The sequence below is a fragment of the Mesocricetus auratus genome, unplaced genomic scaffold (assembly GCF_017639785.1).
Source record: "Mesocricetus auratus isolate SY011 unplaced genomic scaffold, BCM_Maur_2.0 Super-Scaffold_100051, whole genome shotgun sequence".
NCBI classification, from domain to species: Eukaryota; Metazoa; Chordata; class Mammalia; order Rodentia; family Cricetidae; genus Mesocricetus; species Mesocricetus auratus.
In genome coordinates this window covers 3,844,345-3,866,190 of record NW_024429228.1, presented here as the reverse complement: position 1 = coordinate 3,866,190, position 21,846 = coordinate 3,844,345, and the positions used below count along the sequence as shown (strand labels likewise).

Genomic DNA, 21,846 nt, shown 5'->3' with positions numbered 1-21,846 from the left:
CCATTTAAGGGTCTATCAGGGCCAAGTCTGTTGAAAAGCAGGGTCTCCTTGGAGGAAGGATGCCATTGTGGTACACAGCGTGTTGTTGTCAGCTCCTTCTTCACTGTTTCCTGGATAACACAAGCTGAGCATGTCTCTTCCACCAGATGCTTTCCCACCATGTACTCCTCCCCAGAAATGGGGCTAAAGGCAAGTAGGCCAAGAGAACGAGGCAGAAACCTCTGAGACCACGAGCCAAAATGAACCGGTCCTCTCCAAGCTCATTCCTGGCATATAATCACCATCGCACGCTTCCTGATCAAAGCGCTGCTAACCATGCTCCCCATCACCATATAGTGACAGTTACTGCATGGGGGACCGGCTATCCACAGCGCTGTGGCTGGTGCCAAAAGGTAAGTTAATACAGATGAAGCAAGGGAGACACCAAGAAAGGCGTTAACAGAAATAAGCAGTAAATATCCTGTCACATATGAAAAATAAGACTCCAGTGAAAGGTGTCACACTTTTGCAATGAGGGAGAGACACTTCAGTCTCAGTTCCAAGTGGGGAAAATGAGGACTACAGCCAGCAGCAGGACAGAAATGTGAGAGCATGAAAACATACTAAGACACCAGGGGTAGGCAGGCATTGATGACTCTTGCTAACCTGGCCTCACAGGAGTCATGCTATGGGCAAGCAGGGACTGGTGATCTCGGTGCAGGGCTGCTCAGATGCACAGGCTTGGAGGGATCCTTGCTAAAACTGGCCTACATAGGCATGTGAAAGATGGGGGCTGAGGTCAAAGCTTAAGCAAGAAGAAGGCTTTAAGAAGCCTCACATGCAGGTAGATTGCAGATATGTAGAAATTTTCATGGTATATCTGATCAGAATTAGCTTCTGAGAGAGAGCAATGTGTAAACCCATTAAAAGGAGAGACAAGACATTGAAATCCTGGGCTGGGGGGCATCCACCCCATCACAAACAAGGGTTCAAAAGTGGGGGCAGCAAAGCACACAAGCCCTAGAGAAAACAATCAGTGTGTGTGTGTGCACACGCACACGCGTGTGTGCACGTGGGGTGTGTGTGCAGGCATGCGTGCATGTGTGTGTGTATGTGCATGTGTGCGTGTCTGTGTGTGTGCACATGGGTATGTGTGCATGCGTGTGTGTGTGTGTGTGAACTGAAGATGGAATTGGAATTTTAGAAAATAAAGAGAACAATCACTGAGGAAAAGTCCATCTGAAGAAATTAAAAATGTACTTTTGAATTCTAAGCAATAAAAAAATAATAAACCTCATTCATAAAACCTACCAAACATAGAATATACGGAGCCCAGGTTAAACAAATCATAAAATTAGTACCTCTTCTCATCATTTTTTATGTTTATTTTACCTCCCCCTACCTTCCTTCTACCCCCTTGTCATTGACTCCTTCTCCCTCTCCAGTCAGATGTGGTAAGGCCTCCCATGGGGATCAACAAAGCATGGCACATCAAGTTGAGACAGGACCAAGCTCCTCCCCCCTGCATCAAAGCTAACAAGCCATCCCACCATAGGGAATAGGTTCAAAAGAGCCAGCTCATACATTAGGAACAGGTCCTGGTCCCACTGCTAGGGGCTCCACAAAAGACCACGCTACGAAACTGTCACCCAGATGCAGAGGACCTATGTTGTTCTCAGGCCGGCTCCATAGCTGTCCATCCAAAGTCCATGAGCTCCAAGAAGCTCAGGTCAGCTGTCTCTACAAATATAAATTAAGCACACTAAAATACTTCACAAATCCCCAGGATACCAATACCGTGGTTATACACACATACTATAAAATATATGTCAGTAAATTATGATTATTATAACAAAGAAAAGTGGACACACACTTTGCTAAATTCACCCATGCTCTGTCCAAGGCGTTTTCTGGACAAGCAGACATGACCTGCTCACAGCCATTCACATCACTTCCCTGTAGAGCTGTTCTGCTGTGTTTTCAGTGCTGCAGTACAAAAGAAACCCACCTGGTCTTATACAAAAGTTACTCCATAAAGTTTTAGCTACCAAGTTTAGCTTCTGCCAAGAAATCTAAGTTCTTTTCATGTGAGACAAAACAATTTAGCTCCTTTGAGAAAAATCCATGTTGTATGGTTTCTTTCTTGTAACCTAGCTTCAATAATCAAATGAAGATAACTATATGAAATAAGGGCTAAAATAGCAATCCTCTTGAGAAGACAGATTATCAAGGTTTTGTTTTGTTGCTGTTCACAGAACAAAGCATTTAGTTAAGAATACCCAAAATCAGCCTTCCAACATGTCTGTGTGTGTGTGTGTGTGTGTGTCTGTCTGCCTGCCTGTCTGTGTGTGTCTATCTCTCTATGTGTGTATGTCTGTGTGTGTGTATATGTGTGTGTCTGTCTGTCCCTCTCTCTGTGTCTGTCTGTCTGTCTATCTCTGTGTATGTGTGTGTGTGTGTGTGTGTGTGTGTGAGAGAGAGAGAGAGAGAGAGAGAGAGAGAGAGAGAGAGAGAGAGAGAGAGAGAGTGTGAACCCTCATAGTCACCAACAGAAAGCATCCTGGGGTCTTTCCATTTATGTTGAAAGACAGCATCAAATATCTCTGGCCATATGGGCTCAATACACTCAAGAACAACTAGATGTTTACTCATTTAAAATACATAATGGATAACACATACAACTATCATAGCACACTCCATTTCTAGCAGGAAGGCAATCCCTTATGGCCATTCTGAGGAATTCTTCCACTATTTTGCCACAGAAAAATCAAGTCTAGAAAAATGAAAAAGGGCCTGGTTAGCTCCTGCTCATAAAGAGTTTTTTCTTTTAAAGAAACTGAATCTGAAATTTGGTAAACTGGGCGCTCGTGTGTGAATGTGCATGCACACACATACACACACCCACACACACAATCATACACAGTCACACACTCTCATACACACACTCATATAGACATACCTTCTCTCAAGTTAAATATCTTCAAAGGCTTAAAACACTGGTTAGTAATTGTATACCTTTTTTTCTCTTCAATAGTTTCTTTTGTTTTTATTGTTAAAATGGAATTCAGTCATACAAAAATTATTAGCTTTTATATTCAAGTGAATACTATTAAATCCAAGACCCTATGCCTATGGTAGACAAATAATACAAACACAACCTCTACATCCTCTCCCATACCTCTCTTCCACAAAACCCACATACACAAGGGCGTGTGTTTGAAGAGTGCTGTCAGGAACACACCCCTGCAGGCTGGTTGCTATATAGGTGCTAGCATTTCTAAGCAGAGACCTGGCCACACCGGCTTCAAAATGGCATTTCTGACTGCTAGCGTTTACTGTACAAAATAACCTTACACTGGTACTTTTCAGGCATTATTAATGAAATAAGCCCCTCCTAGACCAGTGTTAAATTAGCTGAAGTCATAACAGTTATCACAAAAATGATTAGAAAGAAGCCCATATGACAGTTCATATAAATACATACAATCAAATGTATTCACAATCAAATGCATAAAGAAGTGACTAAAAGTGAAAAGAAAGACCTTGAAATGTTGGCAAGAGTTTCAGGGCACACAATAGAGGCAGAGAGCCATTTTCTCTTCACAGCCCATTTACAAAGAACACTTAACTACAGTCACAATGCTCAGCAGAGTATGTTCCAGGTAAGAGTCAAAAAATCTGAATTTCTAATTTACTCAAAATCCCGTTTGAAAGACTTTTATTTTTGAAGAATAGCTGTGTTACTATTTCTCCTCTACTTGTGAGGAATATAAAAGGGCCATAACTGGGCTGGTGAGTCAGGAGTTATGTTTGCCATTTACTCATATGGCAGCAAATGAAAAGCAGTAAGAGAAATGGATGCCATGAAATTTTGAGCTGAGGTTCATAGAAAAACGCAGCAATAAAATGAAAGTTCTTCTCTAAAATACACAGCCCACCAGAAGGAGAGGGAGCATTATTCTCTCTCTCTCTCTCTCTCTCTCTCTCTCTCTCTCTCTCTCTCTCTCTCTCTCTCTCTCTCTCTCTCTCTCTCTCTCTCCCTCTCCCTCTCTCCTACACACACACACACACACACACACACACACACACACACACACCACAGTGCAGAGAATTCCACAAATTACCAGGTTGGAATAAGCGAGGACACAGTTATGATGTCACTGAAGAGTTAACTAGAGTTAACTAGGGCAGAGGAAATATAGGTTAATGGCTAAAAAAAAAAAAAAACCATAACATTATCATAGGGACGAGAGTTGAGACTATTATCAAAACTATTTATTTAGGAAGGTAGAATAAGCCCAGACTTAAAATTGATAAATATTAAAAGTCATATCATATCTAGAGCTGGAATGACTTGTCTTGATTTATGGTAGAGTCAGTTAGCTATGTGATCGTAGCACATTTTCCAGACTATGCAGACATGAGTTTCTTCCTTGGTAAACTATTGGAAATTGTCTTGTTTCAAATTTTTTCTAAGGTTTTTAAATAGATAAACAAATACACCCAGTGAACTACAGTGATAAAGCATTCCAAACGCTTTAGATGTTCTCAGTCAACCATAGTCTTCCAGTTTTATAGGAATGACCCTATAATGTTACCTTTAGTCCATGAATCTAAATTACAAAGTGAGAAGAAATAACAAGAGGAGATACTCACAAAAGATGTTACTTTAACAAATCACATTAGCACTGGTGTGAAAAATGCCAAGAGTGTTGCCACACACTAGGGCCCCAAGGCCTTGTTGCTGCTAACACAAATATAAGCACAAAGGCAGGAGAAATATCTGAGGATAATTTCTGAAAGGTCTAAATCCTAAATAAGATGAAGCTGACACCAAAAAGAAATATTTGAGGCCCACAACTGCCAGAACAAGAAAGCGAAGACCAATTATCTGAGACACGTGGGAGAAAGCTCAACTGATAGAAACAGGGATCACATTTTTCCAGAAAGAATATACGAGTATACTTCAAGGGCCTCCTTAACCATTTCTTCCTCCTTCGTACTAACCCTTCATTCTAGTCTCTCTGTGCATTTCTTTCCTGTTTGCTTTGGAGCTAAAATGATCTGAACGCCTGGCCCATCTGTCTCCCTGCCTGACCCCTCAGTCTCCCTGAATCAACTCTGGCTCTTCTCTCCACATTTTTCACATTCTCAATTTCCATTCCCACTGGTCCCCTACACACAATTAAAGAAACACTTTTTTTTGAGACAGGGTTTCTCCATATTGCTTTGGAGTCTGTCCTGGATCTCCCTCTGTAGACCAGGCTGGCCCTGAACTCACAGAGATCCTCCTGCCTCTGCCTCCCGAGTGCTGGGATTAAAGGCGTGCGCCACCAGTGCCTGGCCTAAAGAACATTTTCTTAATGACAAACTGTCCTGGAACCTTTTCAGAATGCCTCTGAACCTCTGACTTTCTGAATCATCACGTCTCTCTTACGCTTACTGGCTCACTCATGATTGATTCCCTCTCTCGACATTCTTCTCTCTGGCTACATTCCCTCCTATTCTCTGCTTTTCTCTTTGCTACTCTGTTACTTCATTCTTTGTATTCCATTTAGAGATTAGACACTATTTAATTATATAATTCACTGTGCTTTCAAGTTGGTCATACTCCCCAGTGCCCTCAGAACCCTCAAGAGTTTAGCACTGAAACTTCCTAAGATCCGGAAGTTAAGTTTTTGTTATTGTTGTTTTCATTCTAAAAAGTGCTAGTGCTGTCTCATCTATCTCTTTCTCATTGGGAATTCTGATTCCTAAGCAATCCCAGTAGGCTTCATTTGCAATACTACCTACTTGCTTTCTCAGAATCTCAATTTTGTAGTGAAACCTCCTAAGAGGTTTGATCAGACATACAAAGAAAGTCTCTGCTTCCCCTTCTCCTCCCTCCAGGGTTCCTGTATTTTTCTCTACAGATTCTGACTCCCATGCTTCCACGAAGTACACCTTCTCGTCTAACCCATCAGACCAATCAGAAACAACCTCTATGGTATTCTCCACTGGATTACAACAGGGCTTTCAAATATCATCCCAAGTGTCAAACATTTATAGTGTTCCTCAACTGAGACAATGCTTGCAGATCTGTACGGTCATAGATTTAAATCCCTGCAAACAGCAATCCCAAAGAGGCCACTATGAACTTGATACTGAATTAGGTTTTATAACTTCAAAGGATTCATTTATGCAGGGAAGTGTCTGCTTCTTGGAATGCTATAAAGAAAGAACATACTTGCCCGGGAATCAACCACAAAAAAATGACAAATGTTTTACGCCAGAGATCTTCAAACAATTTCCTTTCTGTCTGAGACTTTTTAATCTCAGATATGTTGTTGGTTCAAAGCCAGTAAGCTCATATCACATTTCCCATTTTCAGATTCTACAGACAGAGACATATATCATTCCCACTGCTTCAGGATGAAACCACAGACAGCCTTGAACTCTGGCAAGCCATGCACACTTAGGCGAAAGGTCACTCCTTTCCCTAAAGGCTCCTCCCCTCCCTCATCTTCTGTTCTACTGATATTCTGTACGTCAAATTCTCTGATGGAAACAATGCCTATAACACATTCTTACACTGGTTATTCAGTGTTAATATTAATACAGGGGCTCATTTATGCCACAGAAACATCATTATTACTAATAGCATATATACCTGGTTTTGATTCATGTTAAATAGATAGTAAACACTTGATTAAATTTATTGATGTTTCACCTAGTCAGCTATGGATTCAAATAGCATCTGAGTTCAACTAAGCCTCAGCTTACTCATGATTTTCTGTTTCAAATGTCCAGCTATTGATAGCTATTGATGCTTTAATTATCATAAGTTATGAGTAACAAATGTTAGGAGAGGTCATTTAAATTTTAGGCTGGTTAATTTTCACAAAAATCATAAAGTTCAGCATGTAGACCTTATTGTATAAGAGAACTTTTGAAACTAATTGGTAAGTTTGAATTAAACACTAAGTGACAATCACAAATAATTCAAAACACTTCTATAGTTTCACTGAAATGAATGCTTTTGAATCTTCAATTTGATCCTAGAATAAACAATTTTAGCCAAATTTTGATTTAGGGAAAATATTCTACCAACTTTCAAGAAGCATTAAATACTACATAACTAAGTTTATCATATAATTTTTCATGCAAATAATGACAATATTTATAGCAAAAAAAGAAGCGATGACTCCTAGTGACCAAAGACAATATATGTAAACCAGGACTGAAACCAAAAATAAAAATTATCAGGAAATGGGTCCCCTTTCAAACAATACATCTAGACTAAACAGACCCTCCCTATTCTATACAGAGTATCTAAAAACTTAATGGAGCTAATCCCCAAAGGACAAGTGCCCAGAGAAGAAAACTGTGCAAGAAGAAAGACAAAAATGGAGTTCAGATTAGAACAAAACCCAAATCCACATAAGGCTTTTAAATATGGCCACAATGCTAATTCATGCTACCCACTGAGAGGTGTAGCCTATGTTCTCTACCCTTGAATCTGCTCCATATATTAAACTATTGGCCAATCTCAGTTTATAAATCTTAACAGTGCTGTTCAAATCCTCACTGATTTTTCCATCTGCCTGAGAAATGAATTACTGACAAAAGACCAAAGGTCAACTACAACAGGAAATTTTTCTGTCCACTGATGGTTTCATCTGTTCTCACCTCTCATATTTTGGAATTATTTGTTTTATTTTCTAGCACATGGATATTTCTTGGGGAATTGGTCCTATTATAATTATGTAATGGCCCCTTCATCCTGAGGATCTTATTAATTACCAAAAATCTCTGTTTAGGCTGAAACTAACATGGATACTTCATCTTTCTACTATTTGCTAACATGGTAAATTTTCACTCTGTCCATTCACTTTTAATCTGGGCTTCTATATTCAGAGGATTTCTCATTGACAAGAAAGAACTGATTCTTTGTCTATTTAGAGTCTTTTAATTGATACATTTTGACATCTTACATGAAGCTATTTTGATAGAGTTGTATGGGAAACTATTGTGTTTCAAACTCTTTTCTGTCTATTGTATTTGCCCTTCTGATGTTTCTTCTTCTACTACTTTTAACTGAGAATTTTACATGATCCTATTTTATACCTTCTCATGCCTTATGCTTTCTTAAATTTTTATAATGATTGCCCTAAAATCTATAACATCTGGTTTTCACTAAACTAAGGCCATTTTTATATACCTGGATCACACCACATACTGCACAGAAACCTCATTTCTGAGAATTCTCAACTACAGCCTCCTACCCATTTGTAAGATTGAAGGCAATCATTCCACTTGTCCATATTACTATCTAGCAGTTTATAGCTCCAGTGGTTGTACTGTAGGGAAGCAGACGCTGGGTACAGACATCAGAAAACCCATACCTCTTTAGAGATTAGGACAGTGGCTTGTCCTGTGTCACTCATTTCTAGTCAGCCTGGTCTTCTTTGTAAGGGCATTGCTCAACTCTTTACCTGGCAGCACTGATATCTTAAGTCTCTCTGTGTCCTTGAATACTCACTGTATTGTCAGAAAACACAAATCACATACAGAACCTGCACCAGCTATCAGGCATGTAGTGAACCAGTACACCAGTGGTCCCTGGTATCCCAGACAGACTGTACCAAACAACCAACGAGGACTAGAAATAGAGATTTTATATACAGCCCTTTCCCAACTGCACGCAGGTGATAATAAATGACAGGAGTTTTAAGTCTCATTTTGCGGCAGTTGTATAAACACAAATATCCAAGGATAAATCCTCAAGGTACTGTAGACTTCTCAAATTGCCCTGGACCATTCCACAGCCCCAGTCACATTCCTTTATCCAAACTTGCAGCATAGATTCAGTTCTGTTTTACTGAGGTCTCTTCTACCTTGAGGCCTGGTGGGAAATACATGTTCCCCGACTCATTACCTGGTTGGCAAAAACCAAAAACAAACCAAAACCAAAAAGCTTCTCTTTCAGATCATCAGCATAAATGTCCCTTTCTCAACAAGATTCCCAATGCCTGCCCATCCATCACTCCCTCAGCCCTGCTCATTGCTCACATTTATTTCCCTCACACTATGTGCACGTTCAGACATGTCTATCTACTGATGGAGTCACTCCTGCTTCTCCCATTAGACGACAGCTCTGTAAACAGAGGGCCTGAGTTTTGTTCACTATATTCCCACTGCACACAGAACACAGTAAATGCTTGCTCGGAGACTCGGAGAAATGGGCTCTTTTAGACAGATACTGCCTGTGTGCACTGCATGGTTTGGAGCAGGGTATCAATCCCAGGACTAAGACATCTTGACCAAAACTTCTTAGTTTCAGGAGACCGTCTTGTTAATTTATAGGATATTGCTTGGCAGTGTCTGTGGCCACTCCCAAGAGATGAAAACAAAATAAACTTCCAGAGACCCTATCAGATGTATCCTGGCAGGCAGGTGGGAGTCACTGGCTCTCAGCAGGAAGGTGCTGCTCCCTAGCAAACTGACTCAAACTAAAAAGCATGCTACTCGGGATCACGGCTGAAGCAAGCAGCATCTTTGCAGCCTTCCTCTCATTCTCAGACATGCCCTAAACAGAGATTCTAGGATCCTCGCACTATGAAATGTAATCATTTCAACAATCAAAACTTTCGAATTAGTGACGACAGTAACACTGACTTCAGTACATTGTTTTGAGGGTGCCCCCAATGAAATGATCGAAAAACTCAATCAGAAAGGCTAACAGAGGCCACTGCACTCAAGCGCTGTCTAATAGAAGTTGCTCCAGTACATGTTATTCTAATAATTGAAATCATGCTTCTTGCTTAAACAATAACCTTATTGTCGCTTTTGTCAAAAAGATTAGGCGCTGTTTGTTTTATCTGCTGCAAGCTAAATGAAACCAGCTGCACCAATGAACCAAACTTTAATGTCTGCATTCTTCTTCCAGAGGAAATCAGGGCTGGAATCTGCAATTTGAGTAAGCTTCAATGTTTCTAAAAAATAAAATTAGCAGATGTGAGTGGGTGAACTGTTATCCTCCTTGGAATAGGTAAGGATAAAAGTCCTACTTTTCAACTTTCCCCTATATTCAAAGAACACTTTACATCACATGACAAACATAGTTTATTACATAGCTACTGTATACATATCCCACTCCTCCTACTGTACAGTTAATACTATATTGTGTGCCTTAAATCACAAAACAAATGTACAGCTAGTTGCGTGTTATAATGCCATTTTCATGTCCTACAACTAATACTGTTGGTCCCAGTTAGATATTTGAAGCAAGTTGCAGACAGCTTAGGCCCATAGACCCAAATTTAAAAGGCATCGGGGCAGACTTAATTAGAAACAGACATGAGCATCCCAAATAAGCCCCAAGATGTGATCCAATTTGCCTGTCTTCTGCACCAAGCTCCTATCTATGGACAGGTGTCCTCTAGGGACTATCTATATATGGAAAAGGTTGGAACTCCAATAAACCTGGAATCCAGTGTTTTCCATCTAGGGATTTCTGACTTTTACAATTCTTCAGCTCCTGCTGATAGTGTTTCAATGGTTTTGACCGTGGGGGCAAGCGTAAGAACCACATCTGTAATCTCACACACTCTGGAAGGTGGTCAGCTGTGCTGCCTCTCTCCTCCAGTGCTTGTTTTAATTAAAAGCATTCCTTCCCCCCACACACACACTCCATTTCTCCCTGGGGCTTTGAAGAGCTCTTTGAAATGCATTTAGTACATATCAGTCTGGGTTTGGCTACCCTCTCAATTTATGAGGTCGTTTAATTTCAAGTTCAATTATTCAACACAAATTGGCAGAATGAAATGCTAAAGAAGATTGACACTCTCAATCACATAAATCTCACATTACACAAAGTGAGCAAATTCCTCCATTGTTCTTATTGACCTCTGAGATAACAATTTACTGCTGGCACAAACCAGTGTGGGCAGGTTCTGTAGAGGCAGCTTGGCAAGCTCCTGTGGCGGTAGGTCTTGGCAACTTCACCTCCACAGACACTCGGGATAAGCTGAGAAAATGACTGGTTATCATGACCATCTGTGGGGTGACTTAGACAGAGCAGTTCCAAACTCCAGTTCCAGAGGTGGAACAAAAAGTTTGCTATTCGTCCTCAGGATGACACATGAAGCCTGGAAGCTCAGAAGCAGTGACAGTCCTACCTGATGGCTGCCCTGCCAACAAGGCTGCAGAGAGCAAAGACTTACAATTTTACCATGCACATGGAATCCCACCTTTGAGCTTAAGGACAGTTCAGGTTTGTTCTGCCAACAGCATCAAATAGAATATGGGTGTGCACATCTCATTTGGGGAGCTGAGAGAGTGGGAGGTCTTAGCTTTATTTACAATAACCATGCATTCATGGGTACCCACACAAGCCAACCATCAACCCTTCCAAACCATACTGCTTAAAACAAATTCATTTTAATACTCAATTACTTTTTGCTTAGTCAAAATCTGTACAATATCTAAGTGAACCAGTTTGATTTTTTTTCTTTGAAACCTTCAGGGTTCACCAAATTTAGAGCTAATACAAAAATATTAAAATCTTGTAGTTTTGTGGGGAGTTGAGGAGATGGACTACAAAAAGAAATCAGGAAGAATCCCACAAGGAACACAGTGATGAAGCAGACTTGGGTTACCAGGCTTCACATTTCAAATTCTATAGTTAAGAGTATCCTTTACTCCTTTTGTAGTTAACAGTATCCTTTTCCCCTTTTGAAATACCATACCAGTTTAGCTAGACCTGTCTTACCATATACTAGTTTACATAGTGCAGAGAAATCCTACCTTATATAGAATAACTTATGCACCTACACCAGCTCTCTTAAAGATTACATTCCACAGCCAGGTGGTGGTGGCACATGCCTTTAATCCCAGCAGAGGCAGAGGCAGAGGCAGGCGGATCTCTGTGAGTTCGAGGCTGGGCTGGACTGACAGCCTCGAAAACAATACAGAGAAACCCTGTCTCGTAAAAACAAAAAAAAAATTACATTTCACCCTAAAGCTATCGGTTATTAAGCAAAAGCCCAACGGCCAAGTATGGTATACTTCCTCATGAGTTGTTTGTTAGTCAGAGAGACCCTGGAAGCCACAAAGTCACACAGACTCTTGCCTTTTCTCTCGGTCACACACCTCAAGAAGATAAGACTCAGTTGCTATGAAACACCACATGTGTTAGCTACACCACAGAGCAATCAAGATGGAACAGCTTTGTTCTTAAATGCAGCAACTAGACAACCTAGCTATAAAACTCCTAGGCACTATGATACCTACCTGCCAGTATCAATCCAAGAAGTCTCTTTTCCTAGTGGTTAAGCCAAATTGGTTACAAAACAAAATCTGAGGCAATGCCTCAGGGAAAGGGACTGGTAGGAGGGGAGGGTATCATAGGGAGTCAGAGGGAGATAAGATGTTTGTGGAGAGGATAATGAGATTACATACACATATGGAAATGTCAAAGAAATATGATGAGGAACAGGAGGAGAGACTAGTGAGATTGCATACATGTAGGAAAATGTCAAAGAACTATGATGATGATGATGATGATGATGATGATGATGATGATGATGATGGAAAGAGAATAATGAGAGTACCACATGTAGGAAAATGTCAAAGAACTATGATATAATGATGATGATGGGGAGAAGATAATGAGAATATATTACATACATGTAGGAAAATGTCAAAGAACTATGATGATGATGATGATGATGATGATGATGGAAAGAGAATAATGAGAGTACATACATGTAGGAAAATGTTGAAGAACTATGATATAATGATGATCATGATGGGGAGAGGATAATGAGAATATATTACATACATGTAGGAAAATGTCAAACAACTATGATGATGATGATGATGATGATGATGATGATGATGGAAAAAGAATAATGAGAGTACATACATGTAGGAAAAATGTCAAAGAACTATGGTATAATGATAATGATGATGGGAAGAGAATAATGAGAAATATATTATATACATATATGAAAATGTCGAAGAACTATGATATGATGATGATGATGGGGAGAGAATAATTAGAATATATTATGCACATCTGGCACTTTTCTCCTACACCATTACATCATCAGCTTGACTGGACTTACAATCACCTAAAAAGCTAAGCTCTCAGTAAGTATGTCTGTGAGTCTTTGTGTGAAGGAAAGACCTACCCAGAATGTGTACAGCATCATCCCGTTGACTTACATCCAAGATGTAATAAAAAAAGAACAATAGAGCCAGATGAGCACCAGAATTCACCACTCCGTGCTTACCAATCCCTGCCATGGTCAGCTGCAGCCTCTCAAGCTGTCAGTTATTTCGCCACAGAAATGAGTAAATTAACTAATGCAGCATTGAGGGGGATAACTGTAAATAAGCACAACAAACATTGGTTGAAGAAACTTCAAAAATATTAACAAGGGGTAGTAAAATAGGCCAATGGGTATAGTCCATAGCCACCAAGCCTGACAGAATTTAATCTTAGGACCACATGGTGGAAGGGATGAACCATTTCCCTCCAGTTGTCATCCATAAACACTCCATGGCCTCCATGCCCTACCCCACCTCTTATGTCCCGGCCTGGGAAAGTATTATATACCTGAAACCTCCAGCATTCTGGAGCTTCATCAGAAACTTCTCTTTACAACATATGGAGACAATTCCAGAAAACTTCAACCAATCAAAATGCATAATAGTGGGTGCCAGGCCCGACTGATACTCTCCAATCAAACCCCTGCACCTAAGGCCTAGGAATCACTGTAGAAAAAGGGCGAAGAGACCGTAGGAGCCAGAGCCAGGGAGCAGGAAGTGTGCTGTGAGCCTGTGTCTCCTAGAACGTCAGAGAGGCTACACTCATCACATCTTAACAACATGACTCCATCGACATGAACTGAAGAGGGGTGACACTAGCAGACATGATTTCGTGGGAGGAGGGAAGCTCCGGAGGCCTCAACCTGGGACAAAGAACTCAAGGGAACTAAGGAGTGATGAGAGTGGGAGAAATGCTCTTCTCCAGGGAGAACCTCCTGAATGGTTATCCAACACTAAATGCTAATCTTCTCCAGGGAGAACCTCCTGAATGGTTATCCAACACTAAATGCTAATCTTCTCCAGGGAGAACCTCCTGAATGGTTATACAACACTAAATGCTAATCTTCTCCAGGGAGAATCTCCTGAATGGTTATCCAACACTAAATGCTAAGTCCTGAAAGCACAAGAATACAAATGGCATTATATAAACTAGTGTGTGTGTGTGTGTGTGTGTGTGTATACATATACATAATATATACACACATACATACACACATGTAACAATAATTTCAAAAGGGAGAACCATGAATTTTAAAGAGAGCAAAATGGGTTCATGGGTTTACAGGGAAGAAAAGGGAAATGATTTAATTATAATCCCAAAAATAAAAATAAATAAAAAAGTGAGCATGTTTCAACGAGGAAAAAAAAAGGAACATTGCAGCCAATAATTTGCCTGAAGTCACACTCATGCAAGAGCTACTTACATAGGAATCCCAGAGAACAACCTTTGTGTTTCTATAAGAACAAGAGATCAGAACTCAAGAAAACAAAACAAAACAAACAAATACCTCTTTATATTCCTCCATGAGTTTCTAAACCATGGCTAGTTGCCATTATCTCAAAGATATACAAAACCCTCTTGTTGGGAGTAATACACTTTGCTTACATTGTGAGTAAAAGCAAGAGCTAGGGGACAGGTGGCAAGTCACAGGTACTGTTGTGAATGCAATGCCAAATGGAGGCTTGAAATCAGGACCTATTAAGGAATAAACAGTGTCCACCAAGAAAACATGTTTCCATTCTAAACATGCAATCTCAGAAAGGGACATTATATGACAACATGGTCTTAGGGTTTGGGGAGACGTCTCATTTGTTTAAATGCTTGTTATACAAGCATGAGGGTTTGAGTTTGGATCCCCAGCACCAAGGGAAAAGCCAGGCACAAGGGCATAAAAACTGTAACCCCAGAGTTGGAAACATAAAGACAGCTAAACCCAGGAACTTCCTGGCCAGCTATTCTATCCTAAGTGGAAGGCTCCAGATTCAGTGAGAGACCTTGTGTCAAAATTTAGGGTAGACAACAATAGAGAAAAATATCTGATATTGACCTCTGGCCTACACATGCATGTGGGGAGGAGAGCCACCCCCCACACACACATAAATATGCACATACACATACATGTATCACACCCAAAGAGAAAGTGAAACAAAAAGTTCGGTCATCAAAGAGCCATCAAGATAAAGTAAGGTCACTAGGAAGTGAGAGATCCCAACTCAACATTTTTAGACCCCTAGTGACTAGCCCATCACAGAGTGACTTGCCCTTCTGCCCTCTCCTGAGAAACCAGAGACCTCAAGATAAACCTAAAAGATAACCCTCCCTTATCCAGGAACTAGCTCACCACATTCCTGCTCAATGTTTAACTGTACAATGCCTAAAGAATGCTTGCTTGAGATAACCTTCCTGTTAAGACATAAGCTATCATTTAACTTTACATCCTTTATAATGTTTGCCTAACTCTCCAATTCAGGTTTTCCCTTTTAGAAACCCCCAACTGCAGCTACTAGGGGTCGAACTCCTCTGTCCCTGCGAGGGTCATGACCTCGGCCCCAGTGCACTGGTTCCCCGAATAAACCTCCTGTGCTTGCAGCAAGAACAGTCTCTCTTGAATGATTGGGGCATCGGCTTATGCCCGAGACTTGAGTGAGGGTCTCCCCACTCTGGGAGTCTTTCAGAAGGACATTAATCCCATATGACATATGCCCTGATTCAAAGGGGACACTAGTCAGAGGCAGACACAGCACAGTAAGCAGAACACTGAATAAATTTTTTTAGATTTTTTATTTAAATTAGAAACAAGCTTGCTTCACATGTCAATCCCAGCTCCCTCACCCTCCCTTCCTGTCCTGCCCCCCATCAGCACCCAAAACTTCCCACCCAATCCCCATTCTGCTCCCCAGGGAGGGTGAAGCCCTCCAAGGGGGATCTCCAAAGTCTGCCGTATCATCCAGGGTAGGGCCTAGGCCCTCCCCTGTGGAAAAAGGTGAAGATTAAAGGCCAAATATCTTCCCTGTGAGGAACCCCAAAACCACCACACCCCAAAGGCTAGGAAGAAGACTCAAGGCCACGCTCCCTCAGTGGCCCTGAAAGGAACAAACTGCCCTCCCCTTGACCCTTTACTTCTAGCTCCAGAACTGAGATGACCACAAAATTCTGATGCTGAAGCCACCACCAAATTTGTGGTTCATCCTTTTGCCAGCCCTGGCCAGCAACCATGGCGAGGTGCCACTTACTTACACACGAATACAATGAACATGTGTGTGAAATCCTCACAGATGGAGAATCACAGAAATCTCAAAGTTCAAGCAGCTTTCCAGGAAGATAATGAAAAACTGAGGAGGATGCAATACACAGCGTTTCGAGGCAGAGGCAGGGATGCTGGCCTTTATGGGAGAATGTACAGAAACAAGCTCCCATTGCTGAAAAGGATGCCCTAACTACGTTGCACTCTAGGGATGCACCAGACAAACTCAACTCTTTTTTATTTTTTTCGAGACAGGGTTTCTCTATGGCTTTGGAGGCTGTCCTGGAACTTGCTCTGTAGACAAGGCTGGTCTCGAACTCACAGAGATGCGCCTGCCTCTGCCTCATGAGTGTTGGGACTAAAGGCCACCAAATGCCCGGCTCAAACTCAACTCTTATAATCTTCTGTGGGACAACTGCATAGCTATTGTCTTATGCAGACCTTGCCACCCAAAATAAAGGGAGCCCAGACAGCCTATCATTTCTTAAATCTGATGAGTAGGCGATGGTTTTCCTCTCTTGATGGAGGAAGTTAAATTCTACATGTGACCAGCAGGCTTGAGACTTCTCGAGAAATGCTGACAAGATAAATTTAAAACTACTGGAATGAAAGCTATCAACTGTCCAGAAGTATCCTTCTCGAACAGTAATGGCACTGGTGAAGTTCTTTATATTCAAGAACAATAAATGGGAAAATATTCAACACTCTCTAGGATTTTGAAATAAATCTTCATGTTAAAAATGTAGTAGTTATTAACCTGCATATTAGCTGAACATATCTTTTGTGGGCAGGCAGTTGTAAGTGCTTGGTTGTTACCTTATCATCAAATATGTTTGCTTTTGTTTGAATCACAATTGAGACAAGACAGAGCAGATGTAAAAACCATCTGCATTATTCAACAAGGACCAAATCTTTCCAAGGCTTTACAGCATGTATAATAAGAAGTAATGGTTTAGTGATTAGGAAACAATATGTCTTATAGTCAAAAAGACATGAGCTAAACAAGTGTTGCTACTAATAACATGTGTGAGCACAAAAAGCTGATGGAAGTCCCTGCAACAAGACTACTGTCGGGTGAGATGGAGATCATTGCGATGGTAAGGATCATGTAGGTCATTGCAAGAGGAAAATGAAGTAAAAATAGTGTGGTTTCCACCAAATACTTGTTTCAGAATGTCTAGTTAGCAGCACACGATTCATCTTAAATGTACAAGTAGTTTTATATAATGAATACTACCTAATTTTCTTTATGAAAGAATAAACATCTTGGGATACAACCTCTGGAAAGATTAGCTTCACCCTACAGAGCATCAGTCTAACTTTCCATGCTCCCAAGAGGATTGAGTAAGGCATTAATAGCATAGTTATCTAGCTACACTTTTTTTATGCCCTATCATATTGACTCCATATTGAAAAAACAAGTCCTTTAACAGCACTGAAAGTTAACACAATTGCTAGTTTTAACAGTATGTTTCTGCATTTCTTAGAAATTATCTTTATAGGGAATATTTAATCCTCTTCACTTAAAAACCTGAAGAAAAAATGAGCACACACACATGCACACACACACACACACACACACACACACATACTCTCTTACTTAAATTAAACCAGAGTCAAAATTTTCCATGAATTGTTCTCCTTAAAGTTTCTGTCAAACATTTTATAAAGATGCTACAAAAGGGATGGTTTGGAAAATTATTTTCAGCATCATTTGGTAGTTATTAAGGTGAAACAAGGCTTTGACCTTGAGTTATTCCTAAAACAGAAGTTTCCTACAAGCTTCTTGTCACTGAATACAGTTACTTCCTAACATTCAGAGATGGGAAAGTGTGGGAGAAGGAATCCTCAGAAATATGTTAAAGAAGGCTTTTTAAAACATCAAATCTGGAAAAACCTGTGCTCCAGGAAATTAGAAAATCTACACGAAAGGAATACTTTTCTCTATACCACCTACAAAAGTTAAATCAAGATCAGATAAGCAATTTAAACAGACTTAAAGCCCTAGGGAAACAGAAGCAGTCAATAAAATTTTCCCACCCCATCCCAAAAAATGCCTAAGGCCAGATGGATTTTGGCATAGATCTCTAGCAGACTTTCAAAGAAGAGTTAATGCCACTACTCCTCAAATTGTTCTGCAATATGGAAGCAGAAGGAACATTGCCCAGTTAATTGCATGAGGCCACAGTGACTCTAATATCCAAACCACATAAAGGTCCAACAAAAGCTGTATGTAGAAGATTCAAAATAGATGCATATTTGTCACCCCGTACAAAACTCAACTCCAAATGGATCAAAGAACTCAACATAAAACCAGATTAAATGAAAGTGAGAGAAAGGGAAATAAGGAATAGCCTTGAACTCATTAGCAGAGAAAAAGACTTCTGAACAAAAAACCATTAACACAGTCACTAATAGTCAACAACTGATGAATAGGACATCATGAAACTGCAAAGTTCCTGCAAGGCAAAGACACCATCATTCAGACAAAACAACAGCCTACAGAATGGGAAAAGATGCTTACCAACCACATACCCAAAAGAGGGCTATCTTACTTAGGATTTCTATTGCTACAACAAAACACCATGACAAAAATGCAAGTTGGGGAGGAAAGGTTTATTCAGCTTACACTTGCTATTCATTATTGAAGGAAGTCAGAACAGGAATTCAAACTGGGCAGGATCCTGAAGGCACTCTCCGGGCCATTTTCTTTTAAACCACCACAATCATATATGAAAGCACTCTAAATGGAATCACCAAATAATATGTGAGACATAGCCCCAACTAGCCATCTGGGAATGGGTTACATCTAATTGAGTTTTTGGTCAAAGAGGTCCCATTAGAACCCCCAAACACCCCAGGCTGTTGCTAAAATTATAGGCTGCTCTCCACAAACTGATAGCACAGCCCCATTCCTAAAAACAGTACTTAAACAACTCATTGAACATGAAGTTCAGCTGGTTCCTACCTAGGTTCATGACTAAAGACTAGCATCTTGCATATAGGAAGGTACTCTCCACACTACACAGGAGAAAGGTACAAAGGAAGAAAATGAAAGCTTACCATTTTAAAGTAAATGACTTGAGAACAGTGAAATATATGTTTAATACAAAAGGATGCCAACAATGACAATACGTTTGGATTTAGATCACTTATACTTATTCTAAACCCTACATGCCCTTCAACAGAAGAATGGATAAAGAAAAAGTGGTATATTTACACAATGGAGGATTACTCAGCTGTTAAAATAATGGCATCGTGAAATTTGCAGACAGATTGATGGAACTAGAAAGTATCATCCAGACCCAGAAAGGTAAATATGATATATATTCTTTTCTATGTGGACATTAGTCATTAAGTTTATGATAACCATGCTACAATCTATGGACCCAGAAAGCTTAGATATATAGAAAGGGTGTAGAGTGGGAGGGAGAAATAGAATGGATTTTATGGGTAGACTTGGGGCAGTTGGAGACAGGAAAGGTAAGATCAGATAGGAAGAGGGAGGGGAGGAGGGGGGGAGAGAATGCAGGGAGAGGCAGCTGAGACTGAAGGTCATTTAAGGAAGGATATGGAAACCCAGTGCAGTGGAAACTTCCTAAAATATATGGAGGCGATCCTAATGAGGTCTCCTAATAATGGGGGATACAGTCAACTGGCCAGCTCTTGTTACTAAACGAGGCTTCCGATGCAGGAACTGGGTTGCATTCAATTTCATTTACTGGCCAAGGGAATCACATGAAAATCCAAAAACAAACCCTGGCTGATGCTAAGACAATGGACAATGTCAGTTTTCTCTCTGCAAACTGACAGTGGGGTATCATTGCTGAATACAACATCCACACAACTCATTAAACATAGAGAAGTCCAGCTAAAGTCTGGTATATTTGATGCAGGAAAGTATTCTGAAAGCTCACAAAGGAGAAACATAAATACCAACACCTACATAAAGCCTTTGACTTACAATCTGTCCAGACAGGCTAGGGCAGCAGTGTCATAGGACTTGTAGGAGTCTTCAATCAATGTCTGATTTGACTAAGGCCTACTGCACCACACAGAGCCCATACCCGACACCACTTAGGTGACCAAGAACCAGAGATTAGATAGCCCAGAGACCTCGGGTAAAACCTAACACTACGGGTCTAAAAAACAACAACAACAAAATCAATAAAAATGACTCCTAACGATATTCTGCTATACTCATAGATCAGTGCCCTACTCAGTCATCACCAGAGAGGCTTCCTCTGGCAGCAGATGGAAGCAGGTGCAGAGACCCACAGTCAGACGTTACTGGAGAGAGTCTAAATGAGAGGTCTCCATGAAGTCCCTCACCTCAGAGCTCAGGGAACCCCAGGAGAGGAGCAGAGGCAAGGGAAAGAGTAAGGTCAGAGAAGATAGAGACTACCAGCAGAAAAAGGCTCTCCGAACCAACCAAGCAAGGCGTACTTGAGCTCTCACAGACTGAGCAGCAAGCACAGGCCTTACACAGGACTGCACCAGGTTCTCTGTACACATACTATAGCTTTGAACTCAGTATTTCTGTGGGCCTCCTGAGTATGTATGATCAATATATTTTTTATTTTATTTAACTTTTTACACATATTACTCTCGGGTGCCTTTTCCTCCCCTCCTCCCCAGCCTCTCACTCCTCCCAACTCCCCACCCCACTCCATCCCCCTTCTGCTCCCCAGGGAGGGTAAGGCCTTCCATGAGGGATTTTCAGAGTCTGGTATGATCAATATATATATATATATATACATATATATATAATAAAAAAGTTAAGTATGATCAATATATATATGTATGTATATATATGTATATATAGAAGTTAAGTATGATCAATATATATTGTATGAGAGAAGAATCTATTTTCAATAAGTGGGAAAGTGGAAAAAATTAAAATAAATATTAAACTACCATGAGAAAGTAATTGCTTCATTCAACTGGAAAATAGTTCTCATGTGAGAGTTCTACTCCACTGAGAAATAAATAGTAAGATACATTCATTAGAGAAGTCTGCAGGACCACCTGTCTCAGGAAAACCACTTTCATTAGCTTTTAGACTTGTTTGAAGTGGGCTCCAAGGCTCCAGGAAGCCAAACAGCAGGAAAATCTATGATGATGTAAATTTGAATTATTTAAATATGGTGTTATTTAATATTAGGAGAACAGATACATGGAACGCGTGACATATTCTTTAAAACACTTAACTTACTTGCTTTTCCCTTTGTATACTGTTGCATAAGATCCTTCCCCTAGTTTCTCCAGTTTCTCATATGAGTCAGCTTTTCCAAACTTGGGACTTGTCGGCTAAACATGAAACAAGGAAAACAAACAGAATGTATCAATGTACCAATTTGCTAACACTGGATAAACAACTTTTTCTGATATAAGAGTATTTTTAAAACTGCAATAAACAGTCATAGTACAAATTCAGAACATACAAATAAACACACATAGAATTAAATTTACCCATAATCTAACCAGGGAAGCACTGTAAATATTTGATACAGTGTCCCCCAAGGCT

General features: G+C 40.3%; 1 protein-coding gene across 8 annotated transcripts in view; it reads right to left on the bottom strand.

Moving 5' to 3' along the window:
• Nucleotides 1–21,846, bottom strand: part of Cdk14 (cyclin dependent kinase 14) — a 535,385-nt gene that overhangs the window by 374,106 nt on the left and 139,433 nt on the right. For all 8 annotated transcript variants that reach the window (XM_013123504.3, XM_040735840.1, XM_040735837.1 and 5 more), the window contains one exon: nucleotides 21,535–21,629. In XM_013123504.3, the coding sequence (XP_012978958.1) occupies nucleotides 21,535–21,629 (95 nt within the window). The remainder of the gene's footprint in view (nucleotides 1–21,534; nucleotides 21,630–21,846) is intronic.